The 26,356-nt window shown below is 37.2% G+C and overlaps 1 protein-coding gene across 1 annotated transcript in view; it reads left to right on the top strand.

Annotated features, from left to right (window-relative positions):
* Positions 1–26,356, top strand: part of TMEM50B (transmembrane protein 50B) — a 34,470-nt gene extending 8,114 nt beyond the window's left edge. The window contains exons 2-7 of the mRNA XM_007469144.1: positions 11,021–11,160; positions 12,569–12,681; positions 14,531–14,598; positions 18,632–18,724; positions 21,646–21,703; positions 24,913–26,356. Of these exons, the coding sequence (XP_007469206.1) occupies positions 11,062–11,160; positions 12,569–12,681; positions 14,531–14,598; positions 18,632–18,724; positions 21,646–21,703; positions 24,913–24,958 (477 nt within the window). The 5' untranslated portion in view covers positions 11,021–11,061 and the 3' untranslated portion in view covers positions 24,959–26,356. The remainder of the gene's footprint in view (positions 1–11,020; positions 11,161–12,568; positions 12,682–14,530; positions 14,599–18,631; positions 18,725–21,645; positions 21,704–24,912) is intronic.

Genomic DNA, 26,356 nt, shown 5'->3' with positions numbered 1-26,356 from the left:
GGGCCTCTCACTGTTGTGGCCTCTCCCGCTGCGGAGCACAGGCTCCGGACGCGGCTCACGGGCCCAGCCGCGTCATGTGGGATCCTCCCGGACCGGGGCACGAACCCGTGTCCCCTGCATCGGCAGGCGGACTCTCAACCACTGCGCCACCAGGGAAGCCCCTAAATTTTATTCTTGTTATAGATGATTTACAAGTCAGAAGGCAAATAAGTATCCTGAGATTATGTAAAATGTCTTTCCAAAAATGCTTAGCTCTCTGAATAATCATACTGTTGGATTTTAAGGCCTATAAAATATTCACACTGTGACTACCTAGACACCAGGCTTATAGCAACCTAAGAAGAAAAACTGTATTCTCCGGACTGCTTTGTCAAGATGTGAATCAACAGTAATCACCACTGTCATTGTAGACCTCATTGGACTGCTTTCTTCTGTTTCCAGGTGATCGCAGTATTCCTCTAAATTGGGGCTCTTTCTCTTCCATCTCGTTCTTCTTGCTTTCTTCACCACAGGCAGTAGAATAGTAACTTTCTCCTCACGAAATGGAAATGAGAGAAATGCTGTGAAACTGTCTGGCAGCAGTACAGTGTATTGGTCATGAGCACAGATTTGGAATCAGATGTGAACTTCAGTGGAATCCTGGCTTTCCTTCTTGCTAGCTGTGTGACCTTGGGCTAGTTACTCTGTAAACCTTTTTAGTAATACGAGATAATAGTAGTAACTGCCTTAGAGTATTTGTGAGGATTCAATGGAATAGTCTATGAAAAGAGTTTTTCTGAGGATGGAGTAGAGTTGCCTGTAACCTGTAAGCACCCTATAACTAAGAGCCACTAGTAATAGTAATAGTAGTAGTAGTAGGGAAGATGTAGATTTTATTTTTGTTTAATTTGAGTCAGCTGTTTTGCTCTGGCTATGTAGACCTGATACCTTGCACAATATTTAAATTTAATTTCCGGATTTTTGGTAACTTATTTATTTATTTATTGGCTGCAGCATGTGGCATGCAGGATCTTAGTTCCCTGATCAGGGATCGAACCTGTGCCCCCTGCAGTGGAAGATTGGGAGTCCTAACCACTGGCCCACCAGGGAATTCCCCCAGATTTTTTGATGATACAAATTGTAATTTAATTTTAAAAGGTGTTAATTGATTTCTCTGCCAGTTTATAAATCTCCTGATGATGAGGGCCAAGTTTTATTCATCTTTATTTTCCCCACAGTGCCTTGCTTGTAGGACATGTTCTGTAAATATTTCATTCATGATCTAGAAGAGTTTTGTGCTGATTAAATACCATTGTATATGTAAGGCTGCTGTAATGTCTGGCAGACAGTAATGCAAGGAAGGGAGTGAGTCAGAGATGAACACTGAATCAGTCCTCAGCCCTCTTCCATATTTTCTCCTTGAGGTACCCTAGCTGCCCCTGTGACTTCAGTTACCACTTAATACTATCAGCCTGTAATCTGTATTTCTGCTTTAAACCACTCTTCCAGGGGTTTCTGTACATCTGTCTTACACACATTTCCACCTGGATGCCCTTCAGTCGCATCAAACACATTACGCTCAAACTCTCCTCTCCCTTTCTCCCTTCCCTCTTTTGGTTAATGGTGTCTTTCCAGCCGTTGGGTACCCAAACAGTCATTCTTAGCTCTTCCTTGCTTGTTGATAACCACATCAATAGTTCTCAAATAAAAACCTTTCCTTTAGCCTGTATGAGTATGGCCTCAGTTTACACCCTTATTCTCTTCCTGTCTAGAGGGTGTCTTTAACATTTTCCTTCAGTCCTCCATACTGCTGCCACCAGAATTGTCTTTCTAAATCGCAGAGCTGATTTTGTCACTTCCCTGCTTACAAGCCTCTGGTAGTTTCCTAGTGCTTAGAGCAGGGGCCTGCAGACTATGAGCTGTGGGCCAAGTCTGGTGGTCTGCTGTTTTGTAAATTTAAGTTTTTTTGGAATACAGCCATGCTCATTTGGTCACATATTGTTTATGGCTGCTTTTATGCTATAACAGCAGAGTTGAGTGGTCGTGACAGAGATTGTTTGGCCTGCAAAACTAAAAATGTACACTCTCTGGTTCTTTCCAGAAGTTTGCTAATCCCTTGGCTTAGAGAACAGAGGTCAGATTTGTGTAGGCTGAAAAATCCTTGATGATCTTGTCCCAAACATGTTAATCGCATCACTCTTTGAAATACCTTAAACTCTACCCTGTTGTCTTGTGACCCTACATAATTTCACATATTTTTTTTTTTTTTTTTTTTTTTTTTTTTTTTTTTGCTGTATGCGGGCCTCTCACTGCTGTGGCCTCTCCCGTTGCGGAGCACAGACTCCGGACGCGCAGGTTCAGCGGCCATGGCTCACGGGCCCAGCCGCTCCGCGGCATGTGGGATCTTCCCAGACCGGGGCACGAACCCGTGTCCCCTGCATCGGCAGGCGGACTCTCAACCACTGCGCCACCAGGGAAGCCCCAATTTCACATATTTTATTCCTTCTTTTTCATCTGTCAAACTCCTCTTCTTGCTTTAAAACCCAGCCAAGTTTATTCTTCCTTTATCAAACTTTCCTCAACTCTTCCCGGGAAGTAGTGTCCTATAACACTCTTCTCATATTTCTATTATAGCCCTTTTGTGTATGTATAGTATAGCACATTTTATAATGCAGTTATTTATCCTTCTGACAATGTCCCTAACTAGACTGTTTTCTACATTGATTGTCTTAATCATTTTTGTATACACAGCGCCTAACATTTGCAGCATTTAACAACTAGTGAAGAGCTGGATGAACAGACAGATGGTAACATGAAAGTTTGGTCAAAGGAAAAAATTTTGAATTAGGTATGTTATTTGTACTTTGATGCATATGGAAATCACTCAGACCATGTTTATATGTTAAAGTGTGTAGTTGTTTTCTCCTCTTGCTTTTTGCAGGTTATCCTTTGGTTTCCTAAACAGAGTGTTTGAAATTTTCACAGTTGAATCACTTAAAATGCTCTCTAAAAAGGACTCATTTCCTTTTATAAAGAGTTGCCTCTCTAGTAATAGGAATAGTTGCTATCTAATGTATTATAAGACTTGTGGGTCCATTATTTCAGTTCAATAATCTTGTTTTTTTAAAAATTGGTACCTGGGGTCAGTTTTGCGGGAGAATATACCAGTAAATTCCTTGATCTCAAAAAAGTTTGTTTATTTAAAATAGTTACATAGTACATTATATAAGAGGTTTCTCAACAGGCAAGAATCAACAATTCATTGTGTTAATTACAATAACTTTTAAAATCACTTTGCATTAAAAAAAATGTAATTCATGCTCAGTGCAGCAAACTTTGAAAATAGAAAGCAAAACACACCATCCTGTGACCCATATATAAAATAATATTATGAAAGTACTGGTATTCGTCCTTCCAATATTTTTATGCATGTATGTGTTTATATATATATATATACTATTAATTCTTTTTTCTAAAAAGGAAATAATGCTATAGATACATTTAAAATTTTTTTAATTTATTTTTGTCTGTGTTGGGTCTTCGTTGCTGCGTGCGGGCTTTCTCTGGTTGTGGAGAGCAGGGGCTACTCTTCGTTGTGGTGCACAGGCTTCTCATTGCGGTGGCTTCTCTTGTTGCAGAGCACGGGCTCCAGGCGCGAGGGCTTCAGTAGTTGTGGCACACAGGCTCAGCAGTTGGGGCTCGCGGGCTCTAGAGCGTAGGCTCAGTAGTTGTGGCACATGGGCTTAGTTGCTCTGCAGCATGTGGGATCTTCCCGGACCAGGGCTTGAACCTGTGTCCCCTGCATTGGCAGGCAGATTCTTAACCACTACGCCACCAGGGAAGCCCTAGATACAGTTTTAATAACCTGTTTTTTTCACGTGGTTAATAATACACAATGTATTTATTTATTTATTTATGGCTGTGTTGGGTCTTCATTTCTGTGCATGGGCTTTCTCTAGTTGTGGCAAGTGGGGGTCACTCTTCATCGCGGTGCGCAGGCCTCTCACTATCACGGCCTCTGTTGTTGCGGAGCACAGGCTCCAGACGCGCAGGCTCAGTAATTGTGGCTCACGGGCCCAGTTGCTCCATGGCATGTGGGATCTTCCCGGACCAGGGCTCGAACCTGTGTCCCCTGCATTGGCAGGCAGATTCTTAACCACTACGCCACCAGGGAAGCCCTAGATACAGTTTTAATAACCTGTTTTTTTCACGTGGTATTAGTCCTTACCATTTACTCATGCCATTAAATGTTTTTCAAAAATAGATTAAAAAAAATTTTTTTTGTGGCCACGCCCCATGGCATGGTGGGATCTTAGTTCCTCGACCAGGGATCGAACCCTCACCCCCTGCATTGGAAGCATGGAGTCTTAACCACTGGACCACCAGGGAAGTCCCTCAAAAATAGATTTTTAAATATCTGCATTAAGTAAACTATTTTACTTAAACATTTATTCTATTATTGAACATTTAGATTTCCTCTAAGTAGTCTTTGCCTTCATTAAGTCTCCAAAGGCTTATTATCTTAAGTTAAATATTATATACTTATCTCCACTTTAAGCCAGGGGATCAGTGTTAGTATTGTCGATTGCTGTTATTAAATCAAGACTGTCATGATAAAATATGCTTATTTTTTGGTAAATATCATTAAGAAAACCCATATGAAAGTCAGCCTTCTCAGTTCAGAGTGTTAGTTCTTAATATACTAGCCCTCTCCTAAATGTTTACCATAGTGACCATCTTGGTGCCTTTGCTCCTTTTATCCTAACGTTCTTCACTTGGTTTCCCGTTGCACTTGGTGAAACCCCAAATCCATCATGAAGTCCACATTAATCTGCAAGGTGATCTGGTACTTACCTGTCTCTCTCCATATTTATTCCAAGCTACTTCCTCCCCTAACTTACTATATTCTTATTCTCTTTGGTACCAGCTAATTCTTCCTTGCTAGTATCAAAGGGACTTAGTGGCTTTTGTATGTAATCTTCCCTCTCTCTGCTCTGCCTCTTTTGCTTCTCCTTAATTTCATTAACTTTACTCAGCTTTTAAATTTCAGTGTGTTTTAAAATTTTAGCACGTGTTGCCTCTTTAGAGAGGCATTCCCTGACCATTCTCAAATAGATCTCCCTTATTTTGTATCAGGATCATGTGCATTTCCTTCATAGTAACTGTTTGTATTATTTTGATGTTTCTCTGCCCCACCCAAACCCCTGACCCTCCAATTTAAGCTCCAGGAGGGAGAAGACCATGACATTTCAGAAATTAGTGTGTGGAAATAGCCCTCTGTATCCTTGGGTTACACATCCACGGATTCAACCAACCAGGGATCAAAAATACTCAGGAAAAAAAAAATTCCAGAATGTTCCAAAAAGCAAAACTTGAATTTGCTGAGTGCTGGCAGCTATTTACAGGCATTTACATTGTATTTATCACTATTTACATAGTATTTACATTGTATTAAGTATTATAAGTAATCTGGAGATGATATTAAAGTATATAAAGGAGGTTATATGCAAATAGTATGCCATTTTATATAAGGGACTTAAGCATCCACAGATTTTGGTATCCGAGGGAGGTCCTGGAACCAATCCCCTGTACATACTGAGGGGCGACTGTATGTTTTCTGCTTATAGAACTATTTATAAATAGGTTAATATATACAAAATGAATTTTATAATAGGAAACATGACTTTTGTTTTTATAATGTCACTTAAAAAAATAAATTTATTTATTTATCTTTGGCTGCGTTGGGTCTTCGTTGCTGCTCACGGGCTTTCTCTAGTTGTGGCAAGCGGGGGCTACTCTTCGTTGCAGTGCGTGGGCTTCTCACTGCGGTGGCTTCTCTTTGTTTCAGTGCACGGGCTCTAGGCGCGCAAGCTTCAGTAGTTGTGGCTCGTGGGGTCTAGAACGTAGGCTTAGTAGTTGTAGTGTGCGGGCTTAGTTGTTCCGCGGCATGTGGGATCTTCCCAGACCAGGGCTTGAACCTGTGTCCCCTGCATTGGCAGGCGGATTCTTAAGCACTGTGCCACCAGGGAAGTCCCATGACTTTTGTTTTAACCTTCAGATATTGTCTTAAATTCATGGCGACCTTCCCTAAACTTGTTTTTAACCAGTTAATATTTAATCTTTGATAACAGTTCATCTCTGTGTCTGCAGACTATCTTGATAAAATGTGCCCATAATGCGTACATAGTAAGGCTTTAGTGAAGCTGAAGCATATCTAAATGATAAAATTTTAAAATCTTTTTTGTGGGTAAAATTTACATACTGTAAAATACACAGATCTTAAGTGTACACTTCAGTAACTTTTGATAAATAAATGTACCTGCATAATCACTATCCCAACCAAGATATAGAACATTATTATCACCCCAAAAAAGTTCCCTTTTAGTCAATCCTCAGCCTCTATTGGCAACCACTATTCTGATCTCTGGGACTTTTGATTAGTTTTGCCTCTTCCTAAGCTTCATTTTAAATGGCATCATACAGTATATACTACTTTGTGTTTGCCTTCTTTCACATAAATCAGGTTTTTGAGATATTTTTTTCTGTGTGGTTATATATATCGTTCATCCTCTTTTGTTGCTGAATAGTATTCCATTGTATGAATCCATCATAATTTGTTTATCCATTCTTCTGTTGATGAATATTTTGGTTGTTTCAGTTTGGGACTAATATGAATAAACCTGCTATAAACTTTCTTGTAAAAGTCTTTTTGTGTGTGGACATACGTTTTTACTTCCCTTGGTAAATACTTAGGGATGGAGTTGCTGGGTTATAGGGAGGATTATTTTTAACTTTGTAAGAAACCGCAACCAGAAGTGTATGAGATTTCCAGTTGTTCTGCTTCCAACAGTCAGTCTTTATAATCTTAGGCATTCTAGTGGATGTGATGATATTTCTTTAATTTGCATTTCCCTGATTAATGATGTTGAATACCTATTTAGAGGCTTTTTGGTCATTGTCTTTTTAAGTCCTTTGCCCATTTCAAGTCTGTTCAACTCTTGTGCACACTTTTTATTGCCTATATTTTGTTTTTTTTTATTATTAATCTTTAAGAGTTCTTTCTATATTGTAGGTACAAATCCTTTGTCAGATACTTGTTTTGCAAATATTGTCTCCCAATCTGTGTTTCCAGTGTTTGGACCTTCTGTAGTATATTTATAGTACTTCTTTTCAGATTAACAGTTAGACCCATTACTTTAAATTTAGAGGTATTTCGCCTAAATCCATAATTAAGCATATTATTTGAAAATGTAACTGACATGCTATTTAGAAAGTTTATCTTTGTGGATATCCTATACAATGTTACAATTTTTGCTTTAAATAGTTGTCTTAAATAAAGAGAAGGAATAAAAAATAGTCTTTTATATTTACCCACATATTGATTATTTCTGGTATTCTTCATTCCTTCCTGTAGATCTGAGATTAATCTGGTGTCATCTCCCTTTAACCTGAAGAATTTCCTTTAGCATTGTTTAGTGCAGATTTGGTGATGAATTATCTTGGTTTTTGTTTACCTGAAAATATTTTTATTTTATCCTCATTTAAAAAAAGCTTTTTTGAGATACAATAAAGATATGATAACAGTCACCTGTTTTAAGTGTACAGTTCAGTGATTTTTAGTATAATTATGTGCAGTAATCGCCACAGTCTAATTTTATAACCTTATGCCTATGAGTACTCACTCCCTATTACACTCTGCTCTCCCCTGCCCATCACTAGGCAACAGCTAATTTACTTTCTGTGTATAGATTTGCCTCATCTGGACATTTTATATAAATGGAATATACAATACGTGGTTGTCTTTCACTTAGCGTAATGTTTATGAGGTTCATCTGTGTTGTATCATGTATCAGTATTTCCTTTTTATTGCTGAATTTGTATTCCATTGTATGGTATCCCACATTTTATTTATTCATTCATTAATTGACATATGTTGGGTTGCTGCACTGCTTAGTTATTATGAGTAAGGCTGCTATGAACATTTGTGTACAAGTTTTTGTGTAGACATATGTTTTCATTTCTCTTGGGTAGATAGATAGGGGTAGAACTGCCATCACCCTCACTTTAGAAGAATATTTTTGCTGGATATAGCATTTGAGATTGATTTTGGGCCGTGCTGAGTGGCTTGTGGGAATTTAGTTCCTTGACGAGGCATTGAACCCGGGCCCTCGGCAGTGAGAGCATGGAGTCCTAACCACTGGACCGCCAGGGAATTCTCATGATTGCCTTTCTTAAAAGCACGTCAAAAAATGTCCTTCCATTTTCTTCTGGCCTCCATTGTTTTTGATGAGAAGTCAGCCATATTGTTCTACTACCCCTGTATGTAATGTGTTGATTATTTTTTCCCCCTAACGTTGCTTTGTTTCTTTTTATTTTGGGTTTTCAGCAGTTTTATTATGATGTTTTCCTTGTGTTTATCCTCCTTGGACTTTGCTGAGCTTCCTGGATTTGCAAATTATTATTTTTCACCAAATTTGGGAAATTATCAGCCATTATTTCTTTAAATATTTTTTCTTCCTGATTCTTTTATTTTTCTGGGACCCAATTAAACATATATTAGACCAGTTATTAGTGTTCCTGAGTTTCCTAGAGCTTTATTCATTTGTTCCCCCTAATTAAAAAGAAAAAAAACCTGTTCTCTAGATAGGATAATTTCTTTTGATCTTTCTTCAAGCTTACTGTACTTTTCTTCTACTGTCTCTAATCGCCTACTGAGCCCATCTAGTTAATTTTAAATTTCAAATATTATAATTTTCAGTCCTAAAATTTACATTTAAAAGTTTCTCTACTGAGATTCTCCATTAACTCAGTTATTTTGACCAAGTTCCTTTGTCTTTGAATGTGTTTATACTGGCTGCTTTAAAGTCATTGTCTGCTAATTTTCAATATCTGAATTATGGGGGGGGTCTGTTTCTATTGACTGCTTCTTTTTCCTCCTTGAAGTTAAATCACATTTTTTCTGCTTCTGTAAAAGTCTAGTAATTTTTTTTTTTAACTATACAGTTGACCCTTGAACAAAACAGGGGTTGGGGTGCTGACCTTCCGTGCAGTCAGAAATTCATGTTTAACTATACATTGGTCCTCTGTATCTGCAGTTCTGCATCTGTGGGTTCAACCAACCATGGATTGTGTAGTACTGTAGTATGTATTTAGTGAAAAAAATCCACATATATGTGCATCTGCATAGTTCAAACCTATGTTGTTCCGGGGTCAACTGTATATTGGAAATTGTGGATGATTATAGACACTCTGGATCAGTTGTCTTCATCTGAAGAGTGTTACTTTTTGTTCCAACAGGCAATTAAAATACTGACTGATCACCCTGAAACTGTGGAGATTTGGTTTTATACTTTGTTGGAGTATGTGGAAATCCCAAGGTGTTTACTAATCTCTGACCTGGTGGAACTCAAATTCCAAAATGCCTTGCAGGGGACAGCAGCTGAAACCTGTTTAGTTCTTTTAGCCTTCCAGATATTTTTTTCTGCTGAGGTCCTTGGAATCTCCTTCATGCATGTGCTGTTCAGGGTTTAGTCAGGTATTTAAGAGAGTTTATATTAGTGTTTGGGGCTCCCGCTTGGGACTTACCCCATTCCAAGATTTCCCCTTCAATTTCCAGCTGCTCTTGTCATCCTGAACTTCAACCTCTGATACCTCAAGCCAGAAAGACTGACTTTTTGCTCAAGTTTTAGCTATTCTGCACCACAGGGACTCACTTGGCTGGGAGTGGGAGGTTAGAGGATTCTTCAGGGGGAAAAGCTGTATTAAAGTGGATCTTTTGCTCATTGTGTTTTCTTTCAAGGGGTAAATGCCCTCAAGTTTCTGCCTGCTCTTCAGCACTCTTCAGTGCTTTCAAATAGTTTTTTTTCCCCTTTTCTTTCTGGAACTTAAGGTGTTCCTGAATCATCACATCTGAACATACTCTCTTTGTTTTGAAAATTCGCACAGCATGCTGTACCCTTATATAGTTTTTTATGCACGTGATTTTTCTCCTTCCAGTTATCTGTTGCTGCATACAGATAACTCTAGAACTTAGTAGTTTAAAACAGCCATTTTATTACGCTTACAGTTCCTGTGGGTCAGGAATTTGGAAAGATCATAGCCAGGATGACATGTGTCTGCTCCGTATACCTGGGGCCTCGTCAGGGAAGGCTTAAAGTGTGGGGGTAATGCTAATAACTGGAGCAGCAGTCACATCTGGCCACCTGGAACTGTGGGCCAGAACACCTCTTCGTGGTCTCCTCACAGCACTGTGGCCTTGGATTTTTTACAAAGCAACTCAGGGCTCTAGTGTTAGTGTTCCAGAGAACCACCTGAAAGCTGCATTGTCTTTTATGATCTAGTCTGAGAAGTTGTATGGCAGAGTTACATAGCATCACTTTCTCTACTTTATCAGTGAACCAGCGTTTATTGTTGACCTAAATTCAAAGGTAGGGACATAGATCCACCTCTCAATGGGAGAAGTGTCAAAGACTTTGCAGACACTTTTTATTTTTAATTTTTTAATACGTCTTTATTGGAGTATAATTGTTTTACAATGCTGTGTTAGTTTCTGTTGTACAACAAAGTGAATCAGCCATATGCATACATATATTCCTATATCCCCTCCCTCTTGAGCCTCCCTCCCCGCCCATCCCACCACTCTAGCTCATCGCAAAGCACCGAGCTGATCTCCCTGTGCTGTGCTGCTGCTTCCCACTAGCTATCTATTTTACATTTGGTAGTGTATATATGTCCATGCTACTCTCACTTCATCCCAGCTTCCCCCGACCCCGCCCCATGTCCTCAAGCCCATTCTCTATGTCAGACATGTTTTAAAACCACCATGCTCATTTAACAAATAGTAAGCTCCTTCTGTGTCCTAGGACAGTCTTAATGTATATCTCAATAGATATTCATTGTCGTATTGAATTTTTCTTCTTAACTATAGTAGATTTAGACCTAAAGTTAAATTTGTGTTTAAAGCTTTAAGAAAGGAGTAAGATATTTCACTTCTTAAAAACATTTCCTTAGATAGATTATCTTTTTGTCTTGTTATTTGTAGAATATAGTATTTAATGAAAAGTCCATGCTTAAGTGGTGAAAATGGCAGGCTTCCTAGATAATTTCCGTTGGCCAGAATGTGAATGTATCGACTGGAGTGAGAGAAGAAATGCAGTGGCTTCTGTAGTAGCAGGTATATTGGTAAGTGAAAAAGCCTGGTTGGTGACATTTATACCTCACTTTTTGCCCTGAAAATTAATCTTGATTCCTTTGAACTGTGAATACCCATGATAATACAGTTTTTGAAGGCAGTAGTTTTTTAAGTAAATTATGTAATATGTATCATTCCTTTAGGATCCTCAAAGGCTCAGAATTTGATGTAACTAATAATATTGTTGTGACTCATTGAAATTCAGGATGTGCAGACAGTAGTAACAACCTTAGGCTGCATTAGAACTGAAGCCCTGCAGCCCTTTAGGGAAGGGTTGCCATCTTCTTACCCCAGCTGCAGCACAGGCAGGAAGCGAGAGGAAGAAATTTGTGGAGGAGACTACTGCTTAATTTTTTTTCCAATATTTTTTTAAAAACTTTTTATTATTGAAAATATCAGTAGTATACACAAAAATAGAGAGAATGGTGTAGAGTCCTCTCTCACCCCCTGTGCTTATCATTGAGTTTCAAAAAAAAAAGTCAGATCATGACCAATCTTGCTTTAGCATTCCATCAAGCATTCCCTGCCCCCACTGCACTTTTTGAAGCAAATTTCAGTATATGTTCCACTTAATTTAAATTAATCTTTTCCAGTATATAGTTCTATACCTGAAGTTCAGTAGAAAAGATAAATAAAGAAATAAAGTGGAGCAGGAACTAAAGATATTGGGGTGGCCAAAAAGTTCGTTCAGGTTTTTCCATAACATCTTAGAATTGTGAAGCAATATGCATGCAGAATTCTTTTAGGTGTTTCCAAGTTTTTCTTGCTCTCTGTGGTCACCTCGCCTGCACTTAATTTGTCTATGAAATTCCTTAGTAACTTGTCTACTTTAGTTCTATTCAGCTTAGTTTACATAGAAACATTACATTTTGCAAACTCATGTTTAGTCAGTTTTGCAGTATTTAATCAAATTACATAATTAAAATTATAGCAAGCGTAGATATTTTTTGGAGACATGGCAGCTCATTTGTGGAAGCAAAAGTGCTTGGGCATATTAAAAAAGAATGTTCCACATTCTTTTTAATATGAACGAGAGAGTGAAACACATCAGGTAATCAGGGAGCTGGTTAGTTGGAGGTTAGTTAAGAGAGCTTTGGTTGTATATAATTTTATAGTGGATAAAAGAAGCAGATAATTCATTCCTAGGTAATAAATTTTTCATCTTGCATTAAGAGCAGAACTTGAATCTTACACGGATTTGATTAGAGTCACCTCATATGCTATAAAGAATAAGTAAACAAGGGATTCTTGTTTTTTATATTTCAACATCTAAAACTCAAAGTAGACATATTTTATGTTTCAATTATATGGTCCATAGAAAACGTGGAATGTTAAGGAACGGTATCATGCTAAGCCAAAGTATTAGTGTTATTTTAATGACATGGGTTCTTTCTCAAGTTTTTTACAGGTTGGTGGATAATGATTGATGCAGCCGTGGTGTATCCTAAGCCAGAACAGCTGAACCATGCCTTTCACACATGTGGTGTATTTTCCACATTGGCTTTCTTCATGTAAGTATGAAGGTAATTCTCAATTCAAGATTATTTTTCTAAAAACATTTTTTCCTCAAAGTTTAATGCTATCTGGAATAACTTTTTAATTTCATTGATTGACTCTTATTTAACATGATAAATATATGTGTATATATCTATATTGCCATTTTATTAAGATTTTTAAAATCAAGAATGAGTGTTGAATTTGGGGGGGAGAGATTAATTGGGTGATTGAGACTGACATATACACACTACTATATATAAAATAGGTAACTAATAAGAACCTGCTGTATAGCGTAGGGAACTCTACTCAATACTCTGTAATGGCCTATATGGGAAAAGAATCTAAAAAAAAAAAGGTGGGTATATGTATTTGTATAACAGATTCATTTTGCTGTACACCTGAAACTAACACAACATTGTAAATCAACTATACTCCAATAAAAATTTTTTTAAAAAGGTGTTGAATTTAGTCAGAGAATATTATTATACTTTATAAAGATTATCATGTGATTTTTGTTCTTATATTTGTTAAACTGACAAATTACTATGTTTTATAGATCTTAAGATTTTTTTTTTGTATTTTAATATCTTTGAATGTCAGTGTGCTGCTTCTTGTAGTCATTGGTACCTTATAATTCATAATATTTTTTCCTTCTTGGCAGTATAAAAAAATAATGGTGCATCTTAAAAATCATTGGCATCTTAGGTTTAATGAAGTATGTTATATTTCTAGATTTTTTAGTAGGAAGTCATCCTTGAATACTCTAATACATTCAACTTTTTAAAAATCCTTTTTAAAATGTATTATTTTTATTGGAGTATAGTTGCTTTACAATATTGTGTTAGTTTATATTGTACAGCAAAGTGAATCAGCTATACGTATACATATATCCTCTCTTTTTCAGATTTCATTCTCATTTAGGTCACCAGAGAGCACTGAGTATCTAATACATTCAACTTTTACCATGGAGTATTATTTTTTTTAAGTGTGTCACTTAACTGTATTTGCCAGTATTGGAGGGAGGGCAGGACTGGCGTTAAATGAGATTGATCTATGGCTTTCCTTTTTTATTAAATCATATTTAGGTTTAGCCATTATCTCACTTCATAAAAGAGTTTGGAAGCTTTTCATGGATGTCTTTTAATAATTTTAAAAAATATGTTAAACATTAAGATTACGTAATTTTCTTATACTGTCAGGAGCTTCAAAAAGGTAAATTGTAGAAGATGGAACTACTTATATTCATTCAGGATGCTTAGAAAAGACAATTCCTGCTACAAATATACCCGCTCTAACAAGAATGGAAAGAGAAGCTGAATAAAGTAGGCCTATTTATTATACCAAATGTTCTCTGAATTTGAGAAATGGATGAGAGAAAATCACTTGGCTTTTAATGCAAAGAGAAACTTTTGAACTCTTGGTTATAATGAGAACCTTAAAATGGGGTAACTCATGGTGGGTCATTCATATATAAATATAAAATAAAATAGACAAAGAACTCAGAAAATTGGTCTCTTTCATAATCTTTGGAGACAAGTGATAGTAATCGCTTAAAATTAAGTATGTTTTTGTTTGATGTTATTATAAATGGAAATGTTTTCTTAATTTTGTTTTCAACATATTTATTACCAATATATAGAAAACATTGATATAAAAAATATTAAGTATGTTTTCTTGGTGTACTTTAGGAAAATAAGACTAGCATAGTATTTCTATCCACTAGGATATTTAAATTAAAAGATAATGTTCAGTTATTCAGATACTGGCTTTAGATAGGAAATGCTTCCCTTCTAAATGATATATAAATATCTCTGAATATTTTAGCAGCATGAAAGCTTATTAGATGATTTTGTATTGTTCTAGGATAAATGCCGTGTCCAATGCTCAGGTGAGAGGTGACAGCTATGAAAGCGGCTGTTTAGGAAGAACAGGTAAGGGCACTTTGAGTTGTTAATGTATGCTGGCAAAAGAGGGATTTATCAGCAGAAAAAACAAAGCCTCTAGTGAGTCTTTATTTAGGGATGATTAATGATTATGCAGGATTTTAAAAAATTTACCTTTAAAAATGTTCTGTTGTTATTTAAAACTTTAAGAAAGTGAAAGTTACTGCCAGAGGTTACTGGTTTTTGTCATGTTATATTGCCCATAGTATATAGATAAAATGTTACCAGGCAAAATCAATGGATCTTGACTGTTCCTGTGTTAATGATGGATTTATTCTTATCCCAAATGTTGACCAATAATATTACTTACAAGATGGCTGACCGTGATTACTGAACAGCAAAGTATGGACACATTAAGAGATCAAACTTAGGACTACAGTGTTTTTCACATTCAGTTCTGATCACCTGAGTAACCCCCCATAGGCTACAACAGAAGTATTTCGAAGAAACATGCTGTTTGTCTACATATACATATTTTTTTGAGTTTGAATTTTTTTTGATTTGTCATCCAACAGTATTGTTCTTTTGTTCAGATTATAACACATTCTATTAGAATCCAGGGGTTTGTTTTCAGTGGAATTTCCATGCTGTATATAAAAAGCTCAGGACTAGACATTCTATTTCCGGCCTTTAAGGACTAGGAGGGGTGACTTGTGGTTATAGCAGGAATTTGGAGTAGGTGGGGGAGGAAGTTTGAAGGATGGTTAAGAATAATAGTAAGTACTTGTAGAATGCTTAGTGTGTACCAAAGACTGTCCTGAATGCTCTACACATTAACTCAATTAATTGTCACAATAGTCCTATAAGGTAACCACTCTTGTCCTCAGTTTTAGATTAAGGAACTAAGGCACAGAGAGCTTAAGTAACTTGTCCAAAGTCATAAAGCAAATAAGTGGTGGGACCAGGATTTGAACACTGTCAATCTGGTTCCAGAGCCCATGCTCTTGGCCACCATGCTATGTTTGTATCCAGTCGAGAATCATTTAGTCTCTTTGTCTACAGTATTATATATATATATATATATATATATATATATATATATATATATATATTTGTCAGTGTATTTGAGGATAACTTATATAAAATATAAAATAAAATTCAATTTAAAGCGTACAGGTCGATGAGTTTTGACAAATGTATACAGTTGTGTAACTGCCACTACAATCATGATGTAGAATATTTCCATTACTCCAGAAAGTTCCCTCATATCTCTTTGTAGTTAATCCCCTTTCCCCCACCTCCTGGCCACCACTGATCTGCTTTCTATCACTGTAGTTTTGCCTTTTCTGGAATCTCATATAAATGGAATCATAAGACATAAGTATCATAAGTATCATAAGACATTAAACCAAATCAAGGAGCTGACAAGCTTAGCTTTAAAAAAATTTTCTTTTTTTGGTAAGAACACTAAACATGAGATCTCCTCTCAACACAATTTTAAATGCACAATACCATATTGCTAACTGTAGGCACCGTGTCGTACAGCAGCTCTCTAGAGTTTATTCATCTTGTGTAGCTGAAACTTTATACCCGTTGAACAGCAATTCCCACTTCCCCCTCTCCTAGCTCCTGGCAACCACTACTGTACCCGCTGTTTCTATGAATTTGACTCTCTTAGATACCTCACATAAGGGGAATGGGCCTTAAAAAAGAAGGAAATTCTGCCATATGTGACAACAGAGGTGAACCTGGAGGACATTATGCTAAGTGAAATAAGCCAGTTACAGGGGGACAAATTAGCTTTCATTTGTACCTGATGCTTTAAATGCTGATGCACATTTTATAATTTCACTTCCATTGTGGTCCTTGAAGAATTGGAGAGGTTGGGAATAGTGATAAATGACAGGTGAACCTAAGTTAAAAGTGCATTGTGTGTGTCTGTGCATGCATGTTTACACACACATGCATGCCTTGTGCCCCAGCTTCAGCAGGTAATGTCAGGAATGAGTGAGAGTAAAGAATAAAAAAGCATGTATTAGCAAGTGATGTTGTGCATAGAGCACACATTAATGTATTTGATCATTTTTCTTTCAAAAATATTCCACAGGCAGTGCTGTGGATTATGTTACTATTATCTATTTTCTGTAGAAAATTTCATTGTAACTTACCCAAAACTTTTTAGCTTAAAGGTAGAACTTGTATGTGCCTTGAGTCTGTCTGGTTCCAAAGCCCATACTTTTTACTCTCAGTAGTGACTATAACATTTTATTCCATGATTATTTCTTACCCAGTTAAAATTCACAGTCAGCTTACATCAGTTTACATTTATACGTGGTACCTTTAGTGCAAGTTCTGTCTAGTGCTTCAAAAATTCAGGGCAAACTATCTTGTAGGCATGCTCAGCTCTTGCCACACTAAGCTTTCATACTACTTAAATGGTTTATGTGTAATTTATTCCCATTTAATTCCCAGAGGAATTTGAAGGAAAGTTATTAACGTAATAAATATACTACAAATGGAACTGTTAAATAAGAAGGAACAGGAACTAGGTAGAAAGAAGATCATGTATTGATACTTATAGACTCTAGGACAAAATGGATACTCTTAATTATTAACCTTGACTCTGAGCTTCCTGGTAGTCAAAACAAAAAAGGGAAAACGTTACAGTTTTTTACTTTTTGCTAAACAAAAGCGTACTCATTTTTCAAGGGAAGTTTTTTTCTTGTTCAGTTTTGTTAAAAAATTTTTGTGTGGTCATATATAAAGGACATGAAGGAAAATAATTACAAGTATTTTTGATACTTCCTTTCATTCACTTTAGGTAAAAGCTGTGATTGAATTTGGAGGATGTTTTCCTCCAAGGAAGTAAACATTGCTGTATATTTCTGGAGATCTGCTTAGTATTATAATAAAATTTAGATAACCTAGGGACCCATTTCTCTCAAATATCAGCTGTTCTACCCATTCTGAGCTTTGAGCTTCCTTTATATCTGGTGTCTAAAATATATGAATTTCTGTTCAGTTAGTAACAGAATATCTGAAATTGAGGCAAATTTAGCTTTCTATTATGGAAATTGGCTTGGATTTTATTTTCACTTCAGGGGAGCTATATTCCCCTTCCATAGGGTGACAGGCTGTCAATATACCTGTGATCAGGGTCTGGCACAAATGCTAACTTGCTTTCCTAAAAATGTATTGAATCTACTCAGGTGTCCAGATGATCACTTTATTGAGATTCTGTTGTATAACTTCTAAAATTCTATACAGTAGGGGGTTGAAGAGATACTTTCGTCCTTGAACTTTTCAAGGGTATGTGGTACAGTTTGGCTGAATAAGAGAGATTGAATATATGGTTGCTGTTAGTACCATGTTGAGTAGTACCATGATGTTAACGTTGATGAAAAGAGGTCATATGGTCCTTATTCATTTGCATTCTCTCATTCCTGTGTGGTAATGGCTATCTGAAATACATTTGCTACTTCTAATAGAGCAATTACTTTGATAATATATACAACACGGTAATTTTTCAGTTAGGGGTTTTTTTTTTTTTTTTTTTTTTTTTTTTTTGCGGTATGCGGGCCTTTCACTGTTGTGGCCTTTCCCGTTGCGGAGCACAGGCTCCGGATGCGCAGGCTCAGCGGCCATGGCTCACGGGCCCAGCCACTCCACGGCATGTGGGATCCTCCTGGACCGGGGCACGAACCCGTGTCCCCTGCATTGGCAGGCGGACTCTCAACCACTGCGCCACCAGGGATACCCTCAGTTAGGGTTTAATTAATCAGTTTAGTCAAATAATTACTTCTGAAACTTTCCTACTTTAGTTAACTCAGCTGTTAGTTTCTCTAGCCAGTAGAATGGTAACTTACCCTTTTTCCCTTTCCAAGTATCGCTTAACACCTTTTAGTTTTAGTTTCTTTTTTTCAATCTTCATTCAGTTAAATGTTTTAGCAGGTGTATATAAATACGTGACTGTCTTTGATAGGCATAGCATATATTAGATGAGCAGTGTTCTAGTGTTATGTATTCCTAAGGCATAGAGCTGTAGAAATGAGCAAAATCATAAAGCCTATTTTTCACACAGGTGCTCGAGTTTGGCTCTTCATTGGTTTCATGTTGATGTTTGGGTCACTTATTGCTTCTATGTGGATTCTTTTTGGTGCATATGTTACCCAAAGTAAGTATTTATTCCTCTTTTATTTCATAGGAAAGATTCAGATATGTCCTTTATATTTGGCTTAGTCTGTTAACTCCCCGTGGAGTAAAATTTAGTTTAATAATTCAGTTAGCTTGAAGATAAGACTCTGTTTGAAGATATAAATTATTTAATAAAACTTCTCAGTGGGGTCATTTAGTGCAGTGGGATAGCCTCGTTAGGAAATCCAAGCCACTGACAAGACCAGGTAACTCTCAGCTGTCTCTAGAGGTTCTGATTTCCTTCCTTACCCCAGATAGCCAGGCTCTATACCAGAGGCCTTTTACTGAGCGTTGTAGTGGTAAAAGTGAGAAATCTGTACAGGGCTACAGCCCCTTATACACAATTCTAAAATCCACAAAAGTGCTGAAGGTCAGGTTTTTCATAACCAGTTTGGCAGCAAAACCTGACTTAATGATCCAGGGCTCATTATAGTCTTTATTTCATTTAATAAGTATTCAAATGTTTTATTAGAGGAATGTGGTTGTATTTGATTGTGGGATGCTGGTCCAAACATAGTTGGGGGTGCTATGTAATATTATGCCCTGTGTTACCGTTTTTCTTTTTTTAATAAATTTATTTATTTATTTATTTTTGGCTGCATTGGGTCTTTGTTGCTGCACATGGGCTTCCTCTAGTTGCAGGGTGCGGGGGCTCCTCTTCGTTGCGGTGCGCAGGCTTCTCATTGCTGTGGCTTCTCTTGTTGCAGAGCATGGGCTCTAGGTGCGTGGGCTTCAGTAATTGTGGCACATGGGCTCAGTAGTTGTGGCTCGCGGGCTCTAGAGCTCAGGCTCAGTAGTTGTGGTGCATGGGCTTAGTTGCTCCGCGGCATGTGGGATATTCCCGGACCAGGGCTCAAACCCGTGTTCCCTGCATTGGCAGGTGGATTCTTAACCACTGAGCCACCAGGGAAGTCCCCCTGTGTTACCATTTTTAAATCTGAAAAATCCTGAGTTCCAAAACATACCTTGCCCCAAGGATTTCAAGGTAAGGTGTTGTGGACCCCAGTATCTTTCTGTCCACTGATACATCTTCTCTCCAACCCCAGCCTCTAATTTTTCATTCATAGGTACAAGGGGAGGTTTTTTTTTTTTAGGGGGCAGAGGTGCTGAGAAGCACTGCCAGTTCACAAGGGGAGTTTTTTAAGTGCAAGACTGAAAACGTGTGTAGCCTTCATGTTGAAACTGGTGATGCAATGGAGTGAGCTCTTAGTATCCCATTCTGAGTTTTGTGACTGTTCCAGTCACCATAGCTTTTCATCACGGGGATGGCGAGAGGTTTTGAAAAGCAGGACCCAGTCTTAGCATGTGCTTAGCATGTGCTTCTGGAAGCATCAGAAGAACTTCTTTCACTGGCTCTCTCCCTTCACTCCAAAGACAGGAATAAGTTTCAGATAACAGTTTATTCATCTTCTGATGCCTCTATCTTTGGAATCTCTTCGTCACTCTCCTTAACTGTCACATCTTGTCCTGACCCACAGCTGACCTTTTAATATCTTGATAGGATCCCTTAAGTATCATAGATTGATCAGTATAAGATTTGGGAATACCTTCGTCCTTCATTTTGCACAAAATAAGTCAGTACAAGAGGACAGTGGTTGCCTAATGTTTAATTAATACTACTCTAAAATGTGTTATTTTAGTTAATTAAAAATACCCTGGAGCACACAGTTCTAGCATGAAACTTATTTGAGGGAAAGTACTTTTTTTACTTTCTTTCTTTTTTCTGGGGGCTGTGCCATGCAGCTTGGGGGATCTTGGTTCCCCAACCAGGGATGGAATCTGTGCCCTTGGTAGTGAGAGCGCAGAGTCCTAACCACTGGACCCAGGGAATTCCCTCAGTGGTCGTATCTTAATCTTTAAAGAACTAGTACATACTGAGAAGTTTCTAAATTATGGATCTCATCTTCATATTTCTACAGCGTTGCTCGTTACATATACTTTTTAGTTTGTAAACTGACTTCAGAGAGCATTTCTAACACATATTTCAGATCTTTTACTGTACAGATTTTTCTGGCACTGTTAATAATCATAGCAGCAGCTAACATTTATATAGCACTTTATGAGCCAGGAACTGTTCTGAGCACTATGCATAGTCCACATCTCACACTCTGTGGGGCAGGTGCTGTTACAATGCCCATTTTACAGATGAGGAAAGTAAGGCATAATGAGGTTAAATAATTTGCCCATGGTCATACATTTAGTCAGTGGTAGCATTAGGATTCAAATCCAGGGGTATGGCTCAAACTTGGGGCTTTTAACCATGCAGCTATATTGTTTGCTATGATATCAAAGGCTACAAATTGAATATTTCTTCATCCCAACTAGTATTTTTGATCAACATTGATAGTTTTATAAAAGTTAAATATCCACAAAAATTTGAGTAATTTCCAAATTTTTCTTTTTCCTTCCTATGAAGATAGTGACTGTTTTCTCCAGGAGAATATGATGATGAATTATAATGATTCTTTTCATATATGTCAGATTTGTGCAATAAAACTCCTGAATTCATGAAGGAAAATAAAATGAACAGACTGTTACATCATCAAAAATTTAATTTGTATCTTTCTAACATTGTGTGTTTCTGTATTGGCCATAGGAAATGAAGGGGTGAGCTGCTGCTTCCTTGGCAGTTCCGATGCAGCTAGAACCATAGCAACTACTTTAGACAAAAAGAAAACCTAATAATTTCATTGTCTTTTATCCAGAGTGAGAGTAATCCTTTGTTTTGGGAGAATGAGATTGTCATTTTCTTACTTCAATTTCATTGTGGATTTCCTAGAGTTAATGAATAATAGTAGTGTTTTATAATATACAGAGCATGTCATTATGAATGGCATGAATACTTAGTTACTGCCATTTCCCTTTTGTAATTATCTGATCTGTTTTACTTTGTGTGTGCAGATACTGATGTTTATCCAGGACTAGCTGTGTTTTTTCAAAATGCACTTATATTTTTTAGGTAAGTTGCCTAATTTTTTAACTATACACCTATAACATTTTTAGAAACATCATCTTTATTATAAGAGCAGCACAGGCACTGGAACATGTATAAATCTCTTGGATTAGTTACAATGTATTGAACTTCTTTTAAAAGGTGAAAATTCTACTATTGCATAAAAGCGTACACAAGCCATTTAATTAGGGGCCCTGCTATGTGCCAAGACCTCAGCTAGATGCTTTATATATGTTATCTTTTAAATTCCCACTTAATTATCTTAAGTATGTAAAACAGGTGGTGCTCCCATTTTATACATGAGGAAATAAGACTCAGTGCTTACTTAAGGCCGCTTAGCTAGCAAACGCAGAACGGGGATTTGAACCCAGACTGCTGCTTCCATAGCCTGTGTTTTGTTAAGAAACCATATCATGTACCTTTAATAAAATAAGAAAAAAAGAAATTAGAATTAATACATACTATGCATGTCGTATACAAAACCTGGTTGGTGAATTGGATTTTGTATTAAGTTTTTAAGATAACTTAAAGTAAGTATAAAAATAAAAGACTATCAAAAGTATTTTTTAGGGGCAATCTTCTAAACAGCTTCCAAAATGAGGCCCTGTAGCCTTTGCTTTCCAGAATGAAATGTCTTTTAGTGTAAAGATAGGTATTTTAGGCATCATTTATAAAATTATATCCCTTACCCCATACCCCTCTCACAAAAGCATTAAGATCTAAGCCTTGAAGAAATTTGTTTTTGTCATTGATTTTAAGCAATTTGATTATGATGTGCTGTGATGTAGTTTTCTTCATATTTCTTCTGTTTGGGGTTCATTGAGTTGCTTGGATCTGTGGATTTATAGTTTTCATCAAATTGGGAATCTTTTCAGACATTATTTCTTCAGATATTTTTTTCTGTCCACCTCGCCCTTCTGGCTTCCAATTACATGTATATTAGGCTGTGGGAAGTCATCCCACAGCTCACTGGTGCTTAGTTCTTTTCATGTTTTTTTTTGCCCTACCTCTCCACCCCTACTCTTACCCCATTGCTCCATCAAGTATTCTCTTTTCTTGTTTTCTCTCTGTATTTCATTTGGGATAGTTAAAGATTGTCATATCTTTAAGTTCACTAATCTCTACCTCTGTAATGTCTAATCTGCTATTACTCCCATCCAGTATGTTTTTCATCTTAGACATTGTATTTTTCATCTCTATTAGCTTGATTTTTTTTTTTAAAATTTCCACATCTCTCCCTAACATACTTATGCTTTCCTCTGCCTTCTTGAACATATGAAGTATGTTTATAACTATTTCAGTGTCCTTGTCTGATTGTGTCAGTTCTTAGTCTGTTCCTATTGATTATTTCTACTTATGTTTTTCATTCTGGATATCTTTTCCCCTGTTTGCTTCTTTGCATGAAGCTGATTGGGGGCTGGACTTTGTCGTATTCCTTTAAATGCTTTTGAGCTTTGTTCTGGATGCAGCTCAGTCACTTGGAAACAGTTCAATCCTTTCGAGTCTTGCTTTTAAGCTTCATTAGGCAGGACCAAAGCAGCTTTAGTCTGGGATTAATATGTCCCCTTACTAAGGCAGTACGCTTTTGAGTATTCTTCCTGATTCTCCATGTAGTCTGAGGTTTTCCACTCTGCTATGAGATTCTGAAGTCATCCCAGCCCTGTGGGAGCTTTGGGAATTGTTCTTTCCAGTGATTCCTGCCCTTTTCTTGGGTAGTTTCCTCACATGCATCTGCTGTCAGCACTCAGCAGAAGCCTCAAGGGGAACCCCCTACCGATCTCCTGGGCGCCCCCTCTCTAGCTCACTGTATCCCGTCTTGCACACTCCAGCCACTTGGCCTCCCTGAACTCTCAACTCTGTTTCCTCAACTCAGGGAGACCACTGTGCCCTGCCTGGGTTCCCTCTTATTGCACTGTGGCCTTGGACACTCTTGGTTTTGAAAGATGTTCAACAGTTTCTGCTGTCTTATGATTGTATTTCTTGGCATGTGACTGACAGCCTTCTGGGAATACAGTGAATTTTCATGAAGACAACTTAGGCACTGTTGAGAGATCAAATTTAAATTCAGATTCAGCCCTTTACAGTGGTAGAGGAGTCTATATAAATGACAGTTGGATGAACAGAAACCTTGTATGTGTAAAGGCCTGTGCTTACGTGGGCAGTGACCACTGCATCAGCGATGCACTATGCGCAGAGACCGGCAAGCTATCCAGCCAGCTGTGTGCTTCCTGTGTGCCAGGCCTTTTCTAAGTACCAGAGTGCACTCCTACTTCTCCGGCCACTCTTCGTCTGTTTCCTTTGCAGGCTGATCCTCCACCCTCTGGCCGCTAACTTTTGAAGTTTCTTAAGGTTCTGTTCTAAGCCTCTTCTCAACTCGTTCTTTCTCTAGGTGAGGTCCTTTTTGCTTGGGACTTCAGTTATTGCCTATATGCCAGTGAGTCACAGCTGTCTATCTCCACGTCTAAACCACATATCTAGATTCTTACTTATCCCCTCTTGGGTGGCTGACATTTCAAATCTACCATCTCCAGCGTACCCACAACTCAAACTCACGTTGCCAGAGTGTCCCATCTCTCTGCCCCGCTCCTTCCCTTATACCTTGCTGAGATAATTCCCACTCTTCTTTTAGATCTCAGTTCAGTCACTACTTCCTCAGGAAAACCTTCTTGACCTCTAACTAGATCAGATCCTTATATTTCCCTCTCTTGGTACCATGTGTGTCATTGAGTTGGAATTTGATTGTCTCCTATTAGTGAGCACATTTGTCTTGTTTTGACTCACAGTCACATTCCCAGTGCTTAGCTAGGTGCCTGGTGCCCAGCCAGTACTCTGTACAGTAATTATTTGTTAAATGAACGAAGAATTTCAACATGGTCTGTTAGGATGCTTCAGTGTTTGTAGCTCAGACATTGTAGGATCATAGAGATGTGAGTGGCCCTCATGCCGGCTACTATGAGAAATGCCCCCTTTCCTTACAAGTGACCTATCTAGTAACCTCAGGCTTTAAGAAAAGATATTCAATTAAGCTCAACCATCAAGGTCAACAAACTGCTTTATAAAACAAGAAAATTCAGACCAACACCACCACAATCTTTAATTTTAGAAATTGATACAAAGGGATCAGTGAGTTACCCATCAAAGCATATTTAGAAAATAAATTCTCTTTTGCGTTTCTGTGTGATTTTACCTCATGATTTATTTTAATATCTTTCTAGCACTCTGATCTATAAATTTGGAAGAACTGAAGAGCTATGGACCTGAGATCACTTCTCAAATCACATTTTCCTTTTGTTATATTCTATTTGTAGATAAGTTTTTATCTCTCAATATAATTTACACATTGCCAAATGGAATAGATTGTACATTAAATGTTTTGTTTCTTTACACTTTTATGCTCTGAGTTTTGAAATAGTTTTATGAAATTTCTGTCCTTTTTTTTTTCATTGAATAGATTGTTAATATGTACATAGTATAAGACTATATAGATGAGATGATCCATGTCGGTTTTTTTATTCTTGAAGACTTAAAGCTTAATCTGTTCCCTGAGCCAGGGTTGTATCATCATCTAATTGTAGAGTTAACTACTTTGTCTCAGTATCTCTGATTTTCAAAATGTGCAAAAAATACAGCTCCATATACCTGAAATAAGCGCTGAGCCATTAAAAAAGGTATTTCAGCAAGTTGTAATTTATTTTGGCTTAAAAATGAGATTGTTTTTTTAAAGGAAAAATGTTTGTTCTTATGTATAAAGTGGACTTTTATATGAAGATTTTAAAAAATGCCTGAAGGACTAGTTTGAAAGCCTCTTTTAAAAACAATTCCTCTCATATGACTTTATTTGAGAAGGGTTAATACATGATCAGATAAGCTCAGTTTTATATGGTTGATGTAAAAAGACTGTAAGGCAGCTCAGCAACGTGCTTCTTACAAAAGCAGCTTAAATGGTTCTCTTTTGACAGCCTACTATTATCTGACATTACAAAATTCTATATCAAGCAAGTTTGAGACAACTGCAGCTTAAAAGCATGAACCATACAACAAAAAGTGGAATAATTAGTTTCAAGATAAAGCACTTCTTCCCAAAGGGGATTATTATGACCTAGTGAAAAATTAGGCGTTTCATCCACTCAGTTACTGACTGCAAGTGTCTTTTTGCTCTAGCTCTCAAGCTTTAGGTGAACTCTTATTGCAGAATACATCTTTAACCTGAAAGTTCTTACTCCAGTCAAAAACGTCTTTTGCTGAGTTTGAAATACTGTATTTGCACTGAGTGTATTCCCATGAGAGATTTCAGAGGGATAGTTGGGTCTTTGTTTCTAATTTTGCTTTCCTTTGTTATACAGGTCTTGTGTTGCACTTTTTTCCTCCAAAGGGATTTTTCTAGAGCCTTTTGTTGTAAGACAGAATAATATCAGTGGTATTATATGCAGCTTCTAATATAAGCCTTATTTTGCTTAATGTCTCTCCTCTCTGAGGATTTACTGTGCACAGAGTATGAAGCAGTTGTGGAATGCTGTGCCTTTGTCTAGATACCATCTTAATTACTTCTTTCTTTGTTGTTTTTTCCTCAAAAAAACTGTCTTGCTTCCAACAAATTTTAAGACTGATTACTTGTTTCCACTCCCTTTTAACCTCTTGCAATAAATATTACTTCTCACA

Source organism: Lipotes vexillifer, unplaced genomic scaffold (assembly GCF_000442215.2).
Source record: "Lipotes vexillifer unplaced genomic scaffold, Lipotes_vexillifer_v1.1 scaffold829, whole genome shotgun sequence".
Taxonomy (NCBI): domain Eukaryota; kingdom Metazoa; phylum Chordata; class Mammalia; order Artiodactyla; family Lipotidae; genus Lipotes; species Lipotes vexillifer.
The sequence above is the reverse complement of the archived record's forward strand: the minus strand, read 5'-3'. Positions and strand labels throughout refer to the sequence as shown.